The sequence below is a fragment of the Lagopus muta genome, chromosome 1, assembly GCF_023343835.1.
Source record: "Lagopus muta isolate bLagMut1 chromosome 1, bLagMut1 primary, whole genome shotgun sequence".
Taxonomy (NCBI): domain Eukaryota; kingdom Metazoa; phylum Chordata; class Aves; order Galliformes; family Phasianidae; genus Lagopus; species Lagopus muta.
Genome location: NC_064433.1, coordinates 169,530,289 through 169,548,445, shown reverse-complemented (window position 1 = coordinate 169,548,445; position 18,157 = coordinate 169,530,289). Strand labels below are relative to the sequence as shown.

At 36.5% G+C, this 18,157-nt stretch overlaps 1 protein-coding gene across 1 annotated transcript in view; it reads left to right on the top strand.

The window, feature by feature from the left end:
• The window catches only part of FREM2 (FRAS1 related extracellular matrix 2), a 129,721-nt gene that overhangs the window by 59,719 nt on the left and 51,845 nt on the right, over positions 1-18,157 (top strand). Inside the window, exons 3-5 of the mRNA XM_048934420.1 lie at positions 11,902-12,048; positions 15,764-15,994; positions 17,079-17,204. Of these exons, the coding sequence (XP_048790377.1) occupies positions 11,902-12,048; positions 15,764-15,994; positions 17,079-17,204 (504 nt within the window). The remainder of the gene's footprint in view (positions 1-11,901; positions 12,049-15,763; positions 15,995-17,078; positions 17,205-18,157) is intronic.

The window sequence follows — 18,157 nt, the reverse complement described above, 5'->3', positions numbered from 1 at the left end:
TCAGCTTTCATAGACAAGCTCAGACGTATGTGTTTTTGGAAGTGTCAAAGAGAGGGCCAACAATCAGTGCCATTTTATACACTGTATAATTATCTATGTGAAAATGAATGCTTCTGCCATCTTCACATATTAAATCGATTGACAAGCATGCCTGTTCAGTCCTATAGCACAGAACAAGAAATTCACTCAAAATAATTTATGCACCTCTTATGCACTCTCATTAATCAATCCTCCTAAATCTTTTATTTTCTCCTATAGTCAAGGAAAGAAGGGAGAGAAGTACCCTTGCAGGCTATCTAAGGAAGGGCCCATCTACCTCAGTGATGAAACTTTCACAGGTAGCTCCAGGACAATTAAAATTAGAAGGATTTCAGTAGCCCTCTGTAATCATCTGTTGGGAGGGTTGCCCTGAATGAATCTATTTAGCATGTCCTGTAATCTTTGTTGTCTTGTCACCTCTGCCAGCTCTCTGTCAAAAAATGTAAACTTGAGCCCACAGATACCTGTGCCTTTTGCTGCCTGTGTGCAATAGCCAGCAGTCTCAGTGAGCGGTGGAATTGGAATTGACAAAAGCATCTCCCTTGCCATTGGGAAAAAGCTCAAGGATTCTAATTTCTGAATACATGTGGGAGAATGGTCGTGGAAGTCTTGATCAAGGAGTTCCAAAAGGCTGAGTGAATGCCAAATCAACTTCAACTTGGCACATCAAAAAACATACCTTGGTATTTGAAGGTCAATACATAATTTTCTCACATAAGCTTTTTAAAGAAATTTTTAAGTAAATATGCGTTTTCACTTATCAAGACTTCGATGTATGTATCTACTACTATATAGTAGTATATATATATATTATATATATAGTATATATACATATATTATTCTAGTACCAGCATAAATGAAATGCTAAGGCTGTACTTCTTTACTGATCATTTTCATTTAATTTAACTATCTTACAGCATGACTAAAGATTGCATGCATTTGCAGAGAGAAGGAGAAAGAGAGAGGAAGAATGTATTGGAACAAATATACTATCGAGATTGACTTATAATTTGACAGTTCTGTCCCAGTGCCTCTGCTGTGTTTCACTTGAGCCCTGCCTGCTCCTTTGCAGGACTCACAGTGGTCATTCTGTTCTGGAGTTTCGATTCTGTCCTTCAGTTCTGAAGTACTTCCTTTTCTGTACTTGATGTTTAAACATATTTCTTACATCTTGACTTGAATCTTTTAAAGAATTTTTTCTTCTCGTATTTTTTTTTTTTTTTTCTCTGCTTTATGGTACACACTGATTGCTGCATTAGGACTGTGGAAAATTCATCTAAAATATGTAGGTCGCTCTGAAAGTAATGCCTCCTATTTATTTCCATGAAAATTACAGCACATACAAGGAGCACAATAACACTATTTGGTAGAGAAAATTATCAGCTATAAAATAGTGTTTTTCAATATAGTGACCACAATTAGCTATGCATTTTCACCAGTGATGATAAAGGGCCTTCATGCAGTGCTTGTAAAAACCTGCACCAGTGGAGGTGGTCCACTGTCACCACTGGTGAAATGCACCACCCACTGCCTCACTGTGCTCACATCCACTATTTGGACTCCATAAACCTTCAGCAAGTGTTGATGAATGTCAGTGGGTGCCATTTTTTCTGCATGGAGGAATTCAACTGCATACCTTTGCTTCATACCACATGTCCATGTCAGACACCATTTTGTCAGACCCCCCCTCTGCTGTCATTTGTCACATGACAACAAAATGTAACAGAATATTGGTGGGAAGGTTCAACCTCTACTGCCATACCATCAATATCCACCTCTGACATTGTGGGTCAACACAACAAAATAAGAGACATTACTTTTGGAACCGACCTCATAATATTGAAATATAATCTAATTGTTGCCATCAGAATTTGCAGTCTGTTTTTTATGATAGTCTTTAGGTAATACTGAAAAACTCATCATGATGTAAACAAAAATTACTAATGCAAACATATTTCCTTCCACAGCGGAACTAATATCTTAGAACATTTCTTTACAAGACATGTCTTAAGGCAGAGTTACAGTGCTTCTACTGTATTTGTCTCTGTCAGTGGTTGGTTTTTATTTTGCATGTTTTCAGATTTTCATGCTGTCCTTCCGAGGAGGACTGAATCACCTGCCAAAAGTTATAGGGTTGGCAGAGCTTTAAAAGGATCAAACATACCACAGAGGAGTTTCTCTGGTCAAATAATATTAAAAGTTAAGTATTCAAGATTACCAGGTGCAATGACTCTGAAATGAATTAAAAGTAAATGTTAAATGAACCCACCTGACATTTGTTCTCCTCCAGTCAGTCGGGCATTTTATTTGTTGCCCTGCCAGAACAGAAAAGGAACCAAAATTCAAGTCTGTTCAATCACCTTGACATGGAATTATAGGAATACTTTTGCTATAGGTGCTCAGTCAGTTACAGAAGAAAAGTCAACTGAAGAAATGGGAAAGCTGTTCCATTTTATTTTTCTGCAAATGACAACTGCCGCTTTAATCCCTCTCACATACATTTTCTTCTTAAGGCTGTAAGGTTTGAGATTTATGAGACTAGAATATCACCTGAAATGGAGAGGAATTCTCTGCAAAGACAGCACTCAGTGGAGTTAAAAATCTCAACTACTCCAAGAGAAATTTGCTAATTAGTTTGGCACAAATGCCAATTTCAAATTCATCATGACAAATAAAGGGCCTCAGTTTCAGATAGCACCCCAACACCTACTCTATTTTCAGCAGAGTAATGACAATGCAAGTATTGAACACATTTGAAGAAGTTTGGAACAGTGGGGTCTAAATAAAAATGTGATTTAAAAGAAGGGAAATGGAATCTTTTCCCTTAGATATGGAAATTTCTTAAAATAATATGTTATTATATAATATCTTGATTTTAGGTATATTCTTCTAAGAAATATCATTTGTGAGGTTGCAGCACTCCTTGCTGTAAAATGTCATTGGTACTACTGATAACTTTGAAGTCTGAGGCTGAAGTTATCCCATGACTCAAATTTAACACTTGATCTTTATTGGAATAGTTTTCCTGTGAACCAATATGTGTGTGATACTGCTTTAAAGGTACAAACCAGAAGTCCTATACTGGACATTATGTAAGCAAGCTCAGGCTGTTATTCTGTGACACAGTGAAATAAGCCTTGCTTTAGTACATCTGGAGCTTGCTTTTTGGGAGAAGTTGTCTGGCGCCACAAAGGGAATTAGTGAGCAGAGATGTGAAGACTATTAAGTTTATTTTAAGAATGCATTGCCAGAGATCTAATAAATTTACTTACTGCTGCAGGCCATGCACGCATGAAATCTTATTAATCCAGGTGGTGTGGTTGTTTTTTTTTTTTTCCCTTCAGAGGGAGGTGCAGGGTGGGGATCCTGAGGAAAAAAAGGTATTCTGCTTTAGGTAATACAGGCATTGTTTAATGAGAGGCATGACAGCTTGAGTGGTGTGTTTGGGTTTTCTCTGTTTCTACTCACAAGGAAGTTTAATTGTGAAGCTTGTTTCTGACTATACAGAATGCTGACTAGCTTTATGGTGACATAGGAGTAATTGTTTAATAAGAGAATAATTCTCAACTAAATTGATTTTGTTGGGTAATTTTTAAATATTCCAAAGGTGACTTACAAAGCGTTTGAGTTTGGAGGTTTACCACATCACAGTTTGGGAATCGTTGTATGTTTGAGCTTTTTCAGAACTTTTGTTTGTGCACCTAAGAAAAGCACATCAACAGATTTAGGTATCTTAAAGTTGCCCATGTATACTGGTTGTTTGAATATTCTCTCTTTACTTTCAATGGAGCGGTCCATCGCTTTCCAAAGCGCGATCCAGCTGATTGTGTAACATGTGCCTGCAGTTCCTTGCAGTGCAGCTTTTTCCATTCCTTCTGCCTACGTAGCTAGCTTAATTAAACATGTCTTTTAAATTATAAAAATACGAATCCTACCCATAAGACAAGCGTCTCTTGTCTTCACCTTTTCTAAAGCAGAAGCCAGTTGTGTTTCTGTGTTGACACCTAGCAAAACATTCTGTATTTTGACAGTAGCAGTTCTTCACTGGAACTGTGGATGTGTGCTTTGTTCAGTTTGTAAAGATCTCCTATGGTGACTTTGAACTTTTTGGGTCTTCCACTTCCATTAAGGACAGTGATTCTGCAGTGCATATAGGTATGTGCTTAAACATTTCAAATAGTAACATTTCATTTGTACCCCGAGTTCATAAATTTACATATTCACAAATATAACTTTATAAATGGGAAGCAATCAGCATCTTGCAGAGATGCTTACGGCACAGAATCCCAAACCAGCAGGGGGACCCTTTGGATTCCTTTGAAGTCAGTTGCAAAGCTAACCACTTAACATCTCTGAAGGCTTTTAACCATAGGTGGTGTTCCAGCATCTCTCCTTGGTGATTCAGACTAGGCTTGTCTTTATCAGTTTTGTTTTTTCCATCTTCAAAAGCTTAAAGCCTCTCAGCACAGCAGCAGAGTGAAGATATCCTGGCTCTTGGTGAATTAATGTATATAGAGCTGATCTAAACTGAAATTAATTTAAAGCAATGAAATGCAGTGGCTGAAGACCTGGTACCCGCCCCCCCAATAGATTTCCTAAATGAAAATCTCATTAATCTCCTGCAGAAGGACTAGGATAGTCTTGAACTGAGAATTCCTCAAATTAACCCATCATGAATCTCCATGCTTGGAGTTGTCCTTAGTTATGTTTAGTTGGATTTCAACTAAACTGGGTACAAAATGTAATATGCAGTAGCTAGTCTACAGATTTCAGTATTTTCTCTCACTTCCCCTTCTCTTTTTCTAACAAAGGTGTTGTATAGTATTCTTCAAATATTTTTTTCTGCTACTTGACTTCAAGCATTTGCTTAGTCTAGGCCATGGCAAACAACCATTTCAATTTGTTTCTTGGGGGTAGAGATAAAACAGAAGGAAAAAAGAGTTACAGAGGCTACTGAAAGATGGAAACTGTCTGCAGTTCATTGGATACCAGCAATTACACTCCAGGCAGGCCAAGTCCGTAAGGCTGGGAAGTGTGTGTTTTCTCCTGAGAAGTAAGAGAAAGCATTGTTTTAGTCCCTAATCACTCAGGGCTAGTTTGAGGGGTTGGCTGTGGTTGTTCTGCAAATATATTCAGCTACTGTGGCAGGAGTGCAGAAGGGTGCAGAGTTCAGCAGATTTTGTTAGTGATTGGAGTCTGCTGTGCTACATTTCAGGAAGACTTACGAAGGTGGAGCATTTAAACAAGTTAGTTGGTAATTATAAGGTTAACTTATATATTGTTGCAGTCAATTCAAAACGTTCTAATGGCGTATTTTGTGTGCTGGCTTTACGTATTATTTTGCTTCTGCAAATGTATTTTCTGTATGAAAATACAGCAGTTCTACTGGATATGCAATTTCTGGTGATCCTTCATAGGAGAAGGAAAGGTGTATTTTGTGTTGCTCCAGTTCATTAAATGAAGAAAATTTATTAGCTATTTGTAAGTGTCCTTTTTGAAATTTATCAGACAAAAAGTTTATTTGAGACCTTTGCAGTTGTAACATGGAGCTGTGATGTATTGAAACTACAACACTGCAGCAAATCAGAGTTGTTGAAACAGCGTGTCTTAATCTGAGCATATAATGTCTTCTCTATATTTTTTTCTTAAGTTATATCTTAATCAGGGGAAGAATCACCTAAGATTAGATGTTCTTTTTGTAGTCTGGCAAAAAGCATGTTTATACAAGCCATGAATCATGTATAGCAAATAGTGTGAGGATGAAAAAAACTTGGGCCTGCCAATGTTGGAGACAGCTTCAGGGACAAATGGGGAGTCATGATGCTGAGGACAAAGATTTCATGTCCGGTCTTACTTATAATAAAATTGTTATAGTAACTAAAGTAATCTAACTTTAATCTAACTAGAGTAATGTAACTTTATCCTGCTATATATTACATAAGTTGGCTTGGCACAGAGGTGGCTAATCAGAGCATAAAGAAATCAATTTCTAAAGGTGAAATATTCCATTTTCTTTCCTCTGCCTGTGTGTCATTTCTTTTCCCTGTAGGTTGAACTCAAGTACAGGAGTGGGTTTCCTTTTTCAGATGTTTCATATCCCTGCTGCAATGAGGAAATGCATAGGAAGGAAAAGGATAGTATAGAAACTTTGCAAACAAGTCACCAAACAGTAGCAGGAGCTGGAAAGAGCTGGAAGGAGAGGAAGAAAACAGTTTCTTAAAATGTCTTGCTGTTGTTCTAGTTACGTCACATAATGATTCCTGAACTATAGGAGGGCTGTTAATATTTCACTACTGGCCTGGTTCTCTTTTATTAACCTCCTAGTCTGGACAGGAAAATAGATAAGAAGAAAAAGGAGGAAAGACCAGCATATAAAATTTTTAAAGGTACTCTCTTTTCTTGGTGCTTTCTTTACCATTCAGATCAAGATAATGACAACTATTTTATAATTTAATTCCTATGTATTCTTACTGATTTTCTTCATTTTTTTTCCCTGTTCTCTTTTGTTCTTGTGATTAATGCATGTTCTGTTTCTTGGAAGAATTTATAGAAGGTTTGGTTTTGTTTTTCCATTAAATGATCTCTGGTAATGACTAAAAAGTATAGCTGTGTTGTACCATAAACATCTACGTGTACAAGTCAGCTGTGTTTGTTCAGACTCATATCTTGTGGGCACAGTAAGTCTGTGTGTCTACCCTTATACAGGTCAGGCACTCTTTAACTGATTCACCTATGCCTGCTTACACTGTGGATACAATGCAGGGAAGCCAATATCTATATCAAAATCCCTCCATTTCTGTTGAAGTCAGTACACGAACCTGTGGTGTAGCTGTACGCATTTTTGATGAGTTATGGTTCTGGGGTAACTCCTAGGGAGAGCAAAGCCGCAGTCAGGTGCTCATGACATAATGCCCTTTTAGGTCACCAGTGCTGAAGAGATGGGATTTAATGGCAGAGAGATTTCTTTTACCATTTTGATAGAGTCCAATGGTCAGTGGAGAGAAGTGGAGCTGAGTCTTTCCTTCTCTGAGTTCTTTGCATCATGATAGAAAGTTCTGACAATCGAATCTGTATTTCTCATAGAGGTTTTATTTCTTTATTAAGATATCTGAGCAGCACAGGTAGAAAGATCAATGCTTAAGTGTGAGTATTCATTTGAATCATTTTCCCTTGAAACTATTGTGCTAACCAAGCCTGTACCCCCCTTTTCTTTTATTCATGTTGTGTAATTGAAACTGAAGTTTCCAGGTGACTTAATCTTTCTAGAAATATCTATCTTGATTACCCTTGCAAAAGTAATTTATTGCTGCTTTCTGACATGTTACCAGTTTACCAACAGGATTCCTGTGAAGATGAATTCTAGGCTACATCCTTCTTTGACACATCACTTTTCAGGTACACCTTTCCAGAGGGAGGTGTCCTTCAGTTATTCCTGAAGTCACCTCATGGCCCACCTTTCCCCAGACACTTAGCTTTAATTCTTTGCAAAGCTTTGACTGTGTCTCAACTCTTCCTATCTCCATTCCTGTGCATGTCTGCCTGCACCATATCCTATCAATTTGTCTATTACTGTTTCCTGATTTATCACATTGCACTCTGGCAAAATTTGAGAAACAGGTTTTCATCCATCTCTCTAGCAATATCCCACAACTGCATCTCACTGATGTCAAGCAAAGTTATTTTGGATGTACCTCATTGTAATTTGGCACTCGTTCCTTTTGTTCAGTTTTAAAAGTGCTCTGTTAATGGCTTCTTTCTCCAAGTTTCTGGTGTGTTTGTATTACAGACACTTGTCTGGAAAAACCCAAACTGTCACTGATGCATAGTACCTTAATTATGTGCCTTGCAGTTAAATGTTTGACTAAGCCCAAGGAAAGTTCCAAAAAAAAAAAAAAAAAAAAAGAAAGAAAAGAAAAAGCCTAAAAAGAATGCAAAATTCATTTGCCTATAGAAATATTATTCTTATAAATAGGACAGATAATTTAATAGGGAACCAGATAAAGATAGCATTTATATCTTATAATTCCTGAAAGCTGTATAGTCTTAGATGATCTTTACAGATCATCTCTTTGGCTGATGCTTGCTTGGCTCTACCATATAGTAGAAAAGGCCCAATTTTCATCTAGTTTAGACATGATTCAATTCTTCTTACCCAGCATTAGATGACTTTAGTAAAGATGTCTACAACGCACCTGATCACCACAGGCATCTTTTACAGTTGCTGACAAAAAATGTAGGCATTTCTACATATTTTGAGACACTGTTATTCTAGAATAGATGCCTAAAATAACAGAGGCCTTAAAAGATGCCTCTTTCCTGGTTTTGAAAGTTTAAAATTACTAGCCAAAAAGTAGGTGCCTGAAGTTAGGTAATATGAATCCTCTGCTTCCTACTCTATTGTAACACGAGTCTGAGATAGTAATAATACATATTTTTTTAAAAAAAAGTTCTTATTCTTTGAATAACGTTGGACCTTGGGATGTGTTGCACAATTTACAAAATATTTCTTTTAAGCACAAAAGTACAAAGAGGAGAAGGCAAGATGTAAAATACCTACATATAAATAGATTTAGAAGTAAATATCTAAACCTGAAACTCGGTACTGTACATTCTAAACTATGAAAAATAGATATTTCTGGGGCAGAAGTAGGCCAGTCAAAGTGGAAGCCCTAGAGATAATGTGGATTTGCTTTTTTGTTTGTTTGTTTTTGTTTTTTACTTGAAGGAAAAATTTTAAAAAAAATGCTGAAAGCAAGACAGATGAAATTAATACAACAGTAGGTCTTTCTTGTTGCCTTTCTTGTTTTCTGATTCCTAAGTTTAATACTCTCATTAGGTTTTTAAATCAGCATATTTCTTCATTTTCCATAGCATCACTGACAGCAAACTGGTTTTGTAGTTGTCTACTGGAACTTCTTCACATGGCTGTTCCTTCTTAACCAAGGGACTTTGCCTCTTGTATGGCATATTTTATTTGTTCAGTAATTATGTGCAAATATAGATTAGATTTGTTTGACCTATTTAATACATTAAGAATAAAGCAAAGAGACCTATCCATAAGTACAGTGTTGTTTGTATGCCTGTGCCCACAGACTTTTTGAAATATTCATTCTCTGGGCAGCAGAACAGTGATGCCAGGTTTTACGTTGCGATGCTGCAAACCCTGGAAGAAGTCTTTCCTTCAGCTGGGAGTTTATGATGCCTAATGCACATTGCTAGAAAGCAATGAACTTATATAGCAGCATTTTTTTTCTTCATAGTGATACCTACATGTACTGTTTCATTTATTTTATGATAGACATTTTATTCCTCTGTCAAGTCATGTTTAGACTGGCCAGTGTTCAGAGGTGTCACACACAGCTTTTCTTACAAATTATTTTGCATTTATCCCAAGAAACTGATGGGAACATGCTTTCTGGCACTACAGTTACTGGATTTATAGTGGTGCTCGTTACAGTTTTTGTTATGCATTTTTAGCCTTCCCATTGGAGCAGTTGAGATGAAAGGAACAGAAAGAAGCAGGGCCAGGAAGCATGATACTTTTGTGACCATTTGCCTACTTTCATTTACACAGTACCGTTGCCTTTATGTTAGAGAGATTACACAAGTTTGGTAGTGGGTTTTTTGTGGGTTTTGTGTTTGTTATTTTTCTAGTAGACAGGTCAATAACAAAACACAGAGGCTTATCTGAAGTAGAGTGCAAGAAAATGTAAGGCTTCTTGTTCAAGGGAACAGATTGGAAGAAACTAGAAGGGGAAAATCAGTCTCTGGCACTTCTTCCAGTAGTTAAACCATGAGTGAACTGAAATACTTAGATATATTTCTCTGATATCCAGAGTAAGTTATTTTATTCCCTAGCTTTTGCACAGAAGTGTTTAAAGGGATTTCTTGGCATGTTTCTAATTGTCATTACCTGAGCTAATCTTGTTCTGTAGCAGCACCTTGTGGGAAGGTGATCAGACTACAGCCTCACACCAGCCAGCATTCCCAGAAGACAGTTGCTGAATGAGCATTTATCTTCAGTGAGCAAACCAGGCTGTTTTATTCCTGCTGAGGAAATTACAGGATTCCCCTGAGTAGTAACAAACACCTTCAATAGAATGACATATGGAACTTCATTTGTTCTGCTTCTTATCTGTGACACCCAGAATCCCTATGCTGACAAGGAATGCCTTTTTACTGTGGGAAATCAGTGAACAGGTGGAGATAAACTATACATGACCAAGTAAAGCTATGTTATATTTTATCAGAAATGTGTAATTTGCTATATTCCATCTGTTGTACAAATACTTGGTTTATAGACAGTGAAACGATTCCTGGTTCTTTGTAGCTCTTATATTTCCAACTGAAAAGAAGTGTTGCACTTTTAGCTGGGCCTTAAAGTACCATCTGTTTGCATTTGCTTCTGGATTGCTTCTTTACACTACGATAAACTTCTTACAGTTTGCCATTTCAATGACCACTCCTACTGTGTCACAGTTATACGAATCCTATTAACTGTAGGCACATCAGCTCAATTTCTGCTGGAAACAAGAAATTAGGCTGAGACATGCTCATGTTGCATGCTGGTGTTCAGTGTTTTGCATCTGGTGTTAAATGGCTTCCATATCATCCCCTGCAAAACTATGAGTGATGTTTCTTGTATTATTGCATTGATTTGGTTTCAAAAAAAGAGCCTGTTTTTGCTGATAAATATATGAGCAATTTATTTCCTTTTAGAGCTATGAATATTCTTTATGATACTGTGAGAAGAAATGTTGTCTTCACCTTAAAGACAATGCCATCTGCATTAACAGTGTCACCTGGAGATACTGACTTGGTCCATATTAGAGATTCAGATCCCCTTGCACTGCTTTGCTGCGCTCAGCTTTCATTTCACGAGTGCACAGAAACCATCCATGTGTATTGAGACCTCAGGGAAGCTGCTGTACAGCTACAACAGTACAGACCTTGGAAGAGCTCTTCAGGATCAATTTTCTTTGCTAGTGTGTGGTGCTACAGCAGTATTAGTGTAACTGTAACTGAAACAAATTGTGACGATGTCTTTTGGTCTGTTGAAAGCTTAATTCTCAAAACACATTTCAGCAGCTTAATGACTTTGGGGAGATACCATGAAATAGGTCATTACAAAAGAGTTAAAAAGGATGCCAGTAAGCATTTGGGTCTCTTTAAATTTCCTTAGGTGACACAGGCAACTGTGCTTGTGTGGTTGACCCAATAATTAGAAGCTTGTAAGCTTAGGAGGACATTAGCACAGCTATAAATTGTGGCATTTATCAGGGATACTCAATATTATTGAAACCATTTCCTAGCAAGATGTGAAAGCTCTTCCTAAAATCCTACAGGAAAGCCCCAAAATGATAATTTTATTGAACTAAGTATTACATTTTGAAACAGGCTGCATGAGTAAAGGCAATCAGACAGTAGCTATCATCTCCAGTCTCTCAAGATCATAAGGACCTCCCAGCACTTCTGGTACTCTTATCAAGGAAGCTCCACATGACATCTTTTGTAGTGAGTCATTTAGAAGTGCTTGTATCATCCTCCATTTTTGTAATTTCTGAAAAAGGGATCCCAAATATAATTTGATGAATTCTTGTTCTTTTTCCTTCAAAAAGAAGAAAATCAGCATACTTCGGAATGAATGGGACTAGTTGTATGCATCTAAAATCAACTGTAGTGTACACGCATCAAATCTATCACGATTATTTACCTGTTATTTTTTAGTGCTAGGCTTTTGTTATGCTGGAATTTTAATATACAGCTAAGATGGTTTCTTACTCAGGATACAAGTTTCATTAACCTAAGTATTATTTAATACAGAAAATGAGTATATATATATATATGTATTTTATTTTGCAGGAGGCAATAAGCTGAAGAATCAACATTTTCGTCTAAACTGGGCATGGATTTCCTTAGAACAGGAATATTATTTAGTAAATGAAGATTCCAAATATCTTGATGTCATCCTTAAACGGAGAGGTTACCTTGGAGAAACTTCTTTTATAAGTAAGATCAATTTTAGTCTGAATAATTGCTTCTATAAACCACTGGCCACATACTTCATAACAGTCATCAATACATTTATGTCCTTATAGAATTGTTTGATATAGAATATAATAGAAGAATACAATAGAATATAGGAATATAATAGAAGTAATATATTGATTTATCAAAACAACTGTCTTTTGTTGAGCTAGTTGTATGACTTCTTTAGTTATATGATGACATTTTCACATGGTTGTTTGTTTTGGCTAGGTTTCATGACAGGGGTTGTTTTTGCAGCCTTTTGCAATTCATTTTCAATTGAACATCTCAATCCTTCTTTTGATTTGAAACATTAAAACTTCTGTTGGCTTCAATATCAGAAGAGGACCATACAAGCAGAACTGGTTAATCAACATGAAACTGAAATTTATCACAGCATATCATTCTGAGTAGTTCTCTGGAATATTTCTTCTCCAGAAATAACTTTGCAGTTTGAGTTGCATTTTTGAGAATATTTTAATAGTTTAGATTATAAGTATTTCGTTGAATATAAATATAAAAATTTAAAATTAAAATCATAAAGTGTATAATGTTAGAATAGTACAACAAGTTATTCTTTTATTAATATGAGCATTTGTATTTGTTTAGATATGTAAATGCTTTTTATGATGCAGTCATAGTTCAGTTTGTGTTTGTGACAGACTGTTTAATCACTAGCAGAACAGGTTTTTGCCTTCAGGAAACAGAATGTTTGTTTCTGAATCCAATTTGGAGGTTACAAGGAGTTCTATTACTTGGGAAGACATTGAAACAGAAGAGAGTGAAGTGCGGTCTTGCTGTAATTCTGCAGTATTTTTAAATTCTGTTGTGTTGTATATCACAGAATTGCAAAATTATCAAGGTTGGAAAAGACCTCTGAACATCATTCTGTCCAACCTCCCTGCTCAAGCAGTTTCCCCTAAAGCACATTACACACAACAGTGTCCAGGTGGCTTTTGAATATCTCCACGGAGGGCAACTCCACAACCTCTTTGGGCAGCCTGCACCACTGCACAGAACACAGAAGTGATTGCCCAATACGGAAGTCTAAGGGAGAGTTTTTCCTGACTTACCTCCAGCTGGTGGAAAACAGCAGGGACTGATGGCAGCCACTTCCTTTTGAGGTTGAAATTACTGATACAGACTAGGTTTTTTTGAGAGTCAGTCTCATCTGCTCTTAGCTCATGAGATTTCAGAAAAATTGAGGAAATAAGGGTATTTACCTCTTCTGTTACCAGACACTTTTACTGGGAGAACAGATGGCATATGTCCAATCTAAATAAAAACGTATCTTGAATACATTACATTAAAGCACCTGGGCAGACTCCAGAACAGGCAAATATGTAGAGGGTGAGAATTTTAATTTAAATATATTTGTATATATACTTACTATTAAAAATAGTTTGTAAAAGAAAGACATAAGAAATATCTCAGAACTTGAACAGATTTTTCAGTGAATAATCTTTTTGTGTGTGCGTGTGTCAGAAAAATTCAGAAATCGTTAATGAAAGGATTTCCTTTTAAAGAAGTATATTAGACTCTACAGAATATTGCCATTTTTACTGTCCAAGCAAAATACTAGAAATACTGTAACAATAAAAGACAACATTTAGAAGTCTATTTCTACAGATGCAAATACATGTATAATCCTAATTTTCAAAGTACTTTTGTTTCTTCAGAAACCTCAGTAGTTTCATGGCCTGAAGAGTCTCCCACAAATAGGTAACAAGGCCAGTATTTTCCCACAGACTTGCAAAAAGGTTGAGATGTTGAGGTCTGCTGCTTGTCAAGAAGTATACTAAAAGTACTGAATGTCCTTTTGTGCCACCTTTCATGCACCAATGTATGTATTAATATATATAGCAATAAGTATGCTATATGTAAATGGGGAGGTTGGTGGCCCTGCATGTGGCAGGGGGGTTGGAGATTCATGATCCTTGAAGTCCCTTCCAACCCTGGCCATTCTGTCATTCTGTGATTCTGTGATATATAAACAGCAATTTTAGCTGTACCACACAAGTAAGACTTGTACAGCTTTTAACGAGGCTATGAGTGAAATGGTAAGTTGTAATGAATGATTATACTTATCACCTGTGCAAAGAGGGATTATTTTGTAGGTACCTAGGGTTGATACCACTGCTGTATTTGTTTCACAGAATACAGTTCTTGTCCAGATTTCGTTTTCCCTGTAATGAGAAAATACAGTTGTATCAACAAGAAAGACAACAATAAACATGTATCATTTTCCAGGCCATTGTGTGATCCAAGCAGTACGCTCATTATCTTCAGCCCATGTTGGCAGTCAGCTGAGGCTGGTACAGGAGTTGTTAAAAGCTGTTTGCAGTGTCAGGGGAGTGAAAAGGTGGGGAAAAAAGAAATGCATTATCACATTTCCACATTTCTTTTAGAGAAAGTAAAAGAATAAGAGATGAGTGAAATGGGGATTTAAGAATATGTTGCTTAAATTAACTCCTGTTACTGGCTAACAGTTTGACTTCTGGCCTTTTAAATAAAGAAGTTGTACGAAGTTTTCTACCTGTGGATTCAAGTTCAGTTTCTGAATTGAGATGACTCAAAATCAAGGAAAGGATCTGACAAGCACAAGAGCAATAAGCCTCCAGTTGGCTCCCTTCATCCTGCAGAATGGAATTACAGAGCTTAAAGGATGTAAAAGATAGTAGGGAAAATGCTTACTAGCCTTGCTGGCCTGTGGGCCGAAAGGTCTTAAGGGACTTAAAGGTTACATCAAATATTGGCACAAGTGGAGAAGTTTTGTAAGGAAAAGGGATATGCTTGAACACATAAAATAATACAGTTTGAAGAAATAGACAGAGAAGAGAGAAGTTTAAATGTGAGTAAAACCTTTAAGATTTGAATTGTACTGTAGAGTTGGAACAGTGGCTAAATGCATGAGTTGGAGATAGTTATAAAGGCTTCTCTAAAGTGAGGGCCTGCAGACAGCCTTAAACTGGGAGGGAAGTCAAAAAAAAGCTGTTTTTAAGTGGCTGCTTTGGTGGGGATAGCTGCCCTGAATTTTATCCTGTGACTTTACTATTTCAACTTGACCTGAATTGAAAAGTTTAATGACTGTTGTAACATAAACACTGAAACAAGTGGATAATTATTTTTAAAAATGCTTACTGTAGTGAAAATGACCACAGTGGCTCATGTTTTACATCTTCTGTCAACGTTGTCTCCCTGTTTTACCTCTTTTGTCTGTTTTCTTTAGCATTCCACATGAAGGTTGGACTTTCCAGGTGTGTTTTTATTTTTTCCTTAGAGAAATAATTATCAAGGGGGGGGAGGGTGTTAGGCAATGTGTTATTTAGGTATTCTGTAATAGAAGAGAACCCAGAAGGTTAAAGTCTGAAAGGAAAATGTATTGGTCTTTTTGGACATCCGTAGGTGAGTTACTGAGAAATGGTGACTTGATAGTGTCAGAGAACTTAGGTTTTCTAGTAGTTAGTGTTGGCTTGGCTAATTCTATACAGATTTCCCTTCACAATATTAACTGATGTGCTTCCACTTCTGTGTGTGACATAAGTGTAAGATTTACTGAGCAACAACATGAATTGTCTTGAGCAGCTCTGCTACTCTAGTTGTGAAAACAAGTCCATTTTTCTGATTTTTAAAGATTATGTAATGAAAGAAAAATACAAGGGATGTTTTTAATGAGTTGAATTTTTGTTTTTGGCAGGTATTAGCACCAGAGATGGTACTGCCAAGAAAGATAAAGACTTCAGAGGGAAAGCCCAGAAGCAGGTGCAGTTTAATCCTGGCCAAACCTTAGCTACGTGGCGAGTACGGATTTTGAGTGATGGGGAACATGAGCGATCTGAGTCCTTTCAAATTGTTCTTTCTGAGCCTGTCATGGCAGTTCTGGAATTTCCTTCTGTATCCACAGTGGAAATTATTGATCCAGGAGACGGTAAGAACTTCTTCAGAACAGTATTGACAGTGTGTTCATTTTGCAGTTTGAAAAATGGAGGGCAAATCCAGCAGTGGATTGCAAAGCTTACCCTCCCTCATAATATTTCTTGAGACAAATTTGGATATCCAGTAGGGATTTGTCCTGTATCATTTTAAATGTATGATAAAGATGGAACCAAAGGAGTGTCATCAGCAGCTTCAGTTATTCCTGAAGTCCCCTTGTGACCCACCTTTCCCCAAACACTTATCTTTAGCTCTTTACAAAGATTTGACTGTCTCTTAACCCCTGCTATCTCCGTTCTGTGCATATAGTATATGCTATCTCTGTTCCTGTAATATATTATACTGAGCTTTTTGTTTACTTCTTAGATATAATAGATTTTCTACCCCATTTTTAAGATTTTCTTAAATCTTTAGCTGCTTCTCTTTTTATTAAAAGAAAATATCTTACCATTAATATTGTTAATTTAGTGATAAATAATCATTTGTTTTGGAAATTATCCTTCTAAAGGAGATTCATTAAGCAACTTGCTCAGACATTTGGCCAGGTCGTATCTGATGTACAAGTCAGAGTAAAAGAGCAACATCTTGACTTGACTTTATAAGCATCCTCAGTGCCAAATAATTTTCATAGTTCTCTTGATGATGCACTAAGTTAACAAATAGCCTTACAGAATCACTGCCAGTGTGTGAGCTCCAAGAATTGCTACTTCTGTGATTAATGATTAATAATGAAATATCATGGAAATGATAAAAAGATAGACCTTGTGGACAAAATTCTCCGAACTCAGTTTTGTACTTTTAAACCCAATTAAGTAAATTAATCCCATTAGAGACTACTTGGTAAAAACTTGTGATTTTAGATGTGATATGGTTTTCCATTTCTGATATTTAAAAAGGCTATTTCTTTTACCCTCTATGGTTTTGAGATTTTGTGGGCTTTTTTTTCAGATCTAGGTCCATCACTAATAAATTCAAGATGTTTTGTGGATTTTTGAATATGCCAAAATGCTTCTAGCTGTTTCATAGATTACTTTCTGAGGCCATAAATCTACATAAATAAATATTTCTATCATTTGCAGAATCAACTGTCTTTATTCCTCAGTCTGCCTATACTATTGAAGAAGATGTTGGTGAGTTGTTTATTCCAGTCAGAAGAAGTGGAGATGTGAGCCAGGAACTGATGGTTATCTGTTACACACAACAAGGTAACAGAATCTGCAATATAAAACAATCACACTATTACAGAGTAGCCTGGGTTGGAAGGGACCTGAAGGATCATCAAGCTCCAACCCCCCTGCCACAGACAGGCCACCAACCTCCACATGTAATACTAGACCAAAAACAAACAAACAGACAAAAAATCTGAAAATGGAAAAGAGGCAGAAATTGAAAAAAATTGGTCCATCTATTGAATAATGAGTTAGTTTTTCATCTTCAGATTCTACTGGAAATGTATTCTATTCATCTTGACAATTTGTCTTAGAGTCTTAATGAATTTAGCTGAAAAATAATTGTGTTCCAATCTTCTCCTTTTGTTAGGAGTGTAAGAGGATCTATGTTTTTACCTTTTCACAAGATCTTTTAGTGAGGTCCCTAATATTTGAAAGTGGTGAGAAATGAAAGCATTGCAGTGGTCCATAATAGCCTTTACTTGCTTGTGTCCTGAAAAAAAGAGTATAAAATAATATTGTTCGGCTGATGACCTTCTCTTTCCTCTGCCTACCAATCTCTTATTAATTAAACCAACACAGAGTATAGGACTTCATTTGTTTACATCAAATTAGGAACTGGTTATAATTAATTTCTGTTACACTGACGTCATCTTTATAACATACTTAGTATAGTACACTGAATATATTAAAAGAGTAAAGGAGTTAATTTCTAGCTCTTACACATTCTCCTTTTTAAATCTTCATCTTATGATAGACCATAGTATTCCTTCTGCCTAAAAAGCTGAAAATGAATGTGAGGGTTCATATGCCTTCAGTGCATCACATGATAGAAGTAGTTTGTCCAGGGACCTGAGAAATACAGCCTGCTTAGAGATTTCTGCCTCTCTGATCATCTAACTTTAAACAGAAATTAAAATATAATGAAAATAAAGTTCAGCCATTGTCAGAGGATCATAATAGCCAGTGCATGTGTACTGACTCTTCCT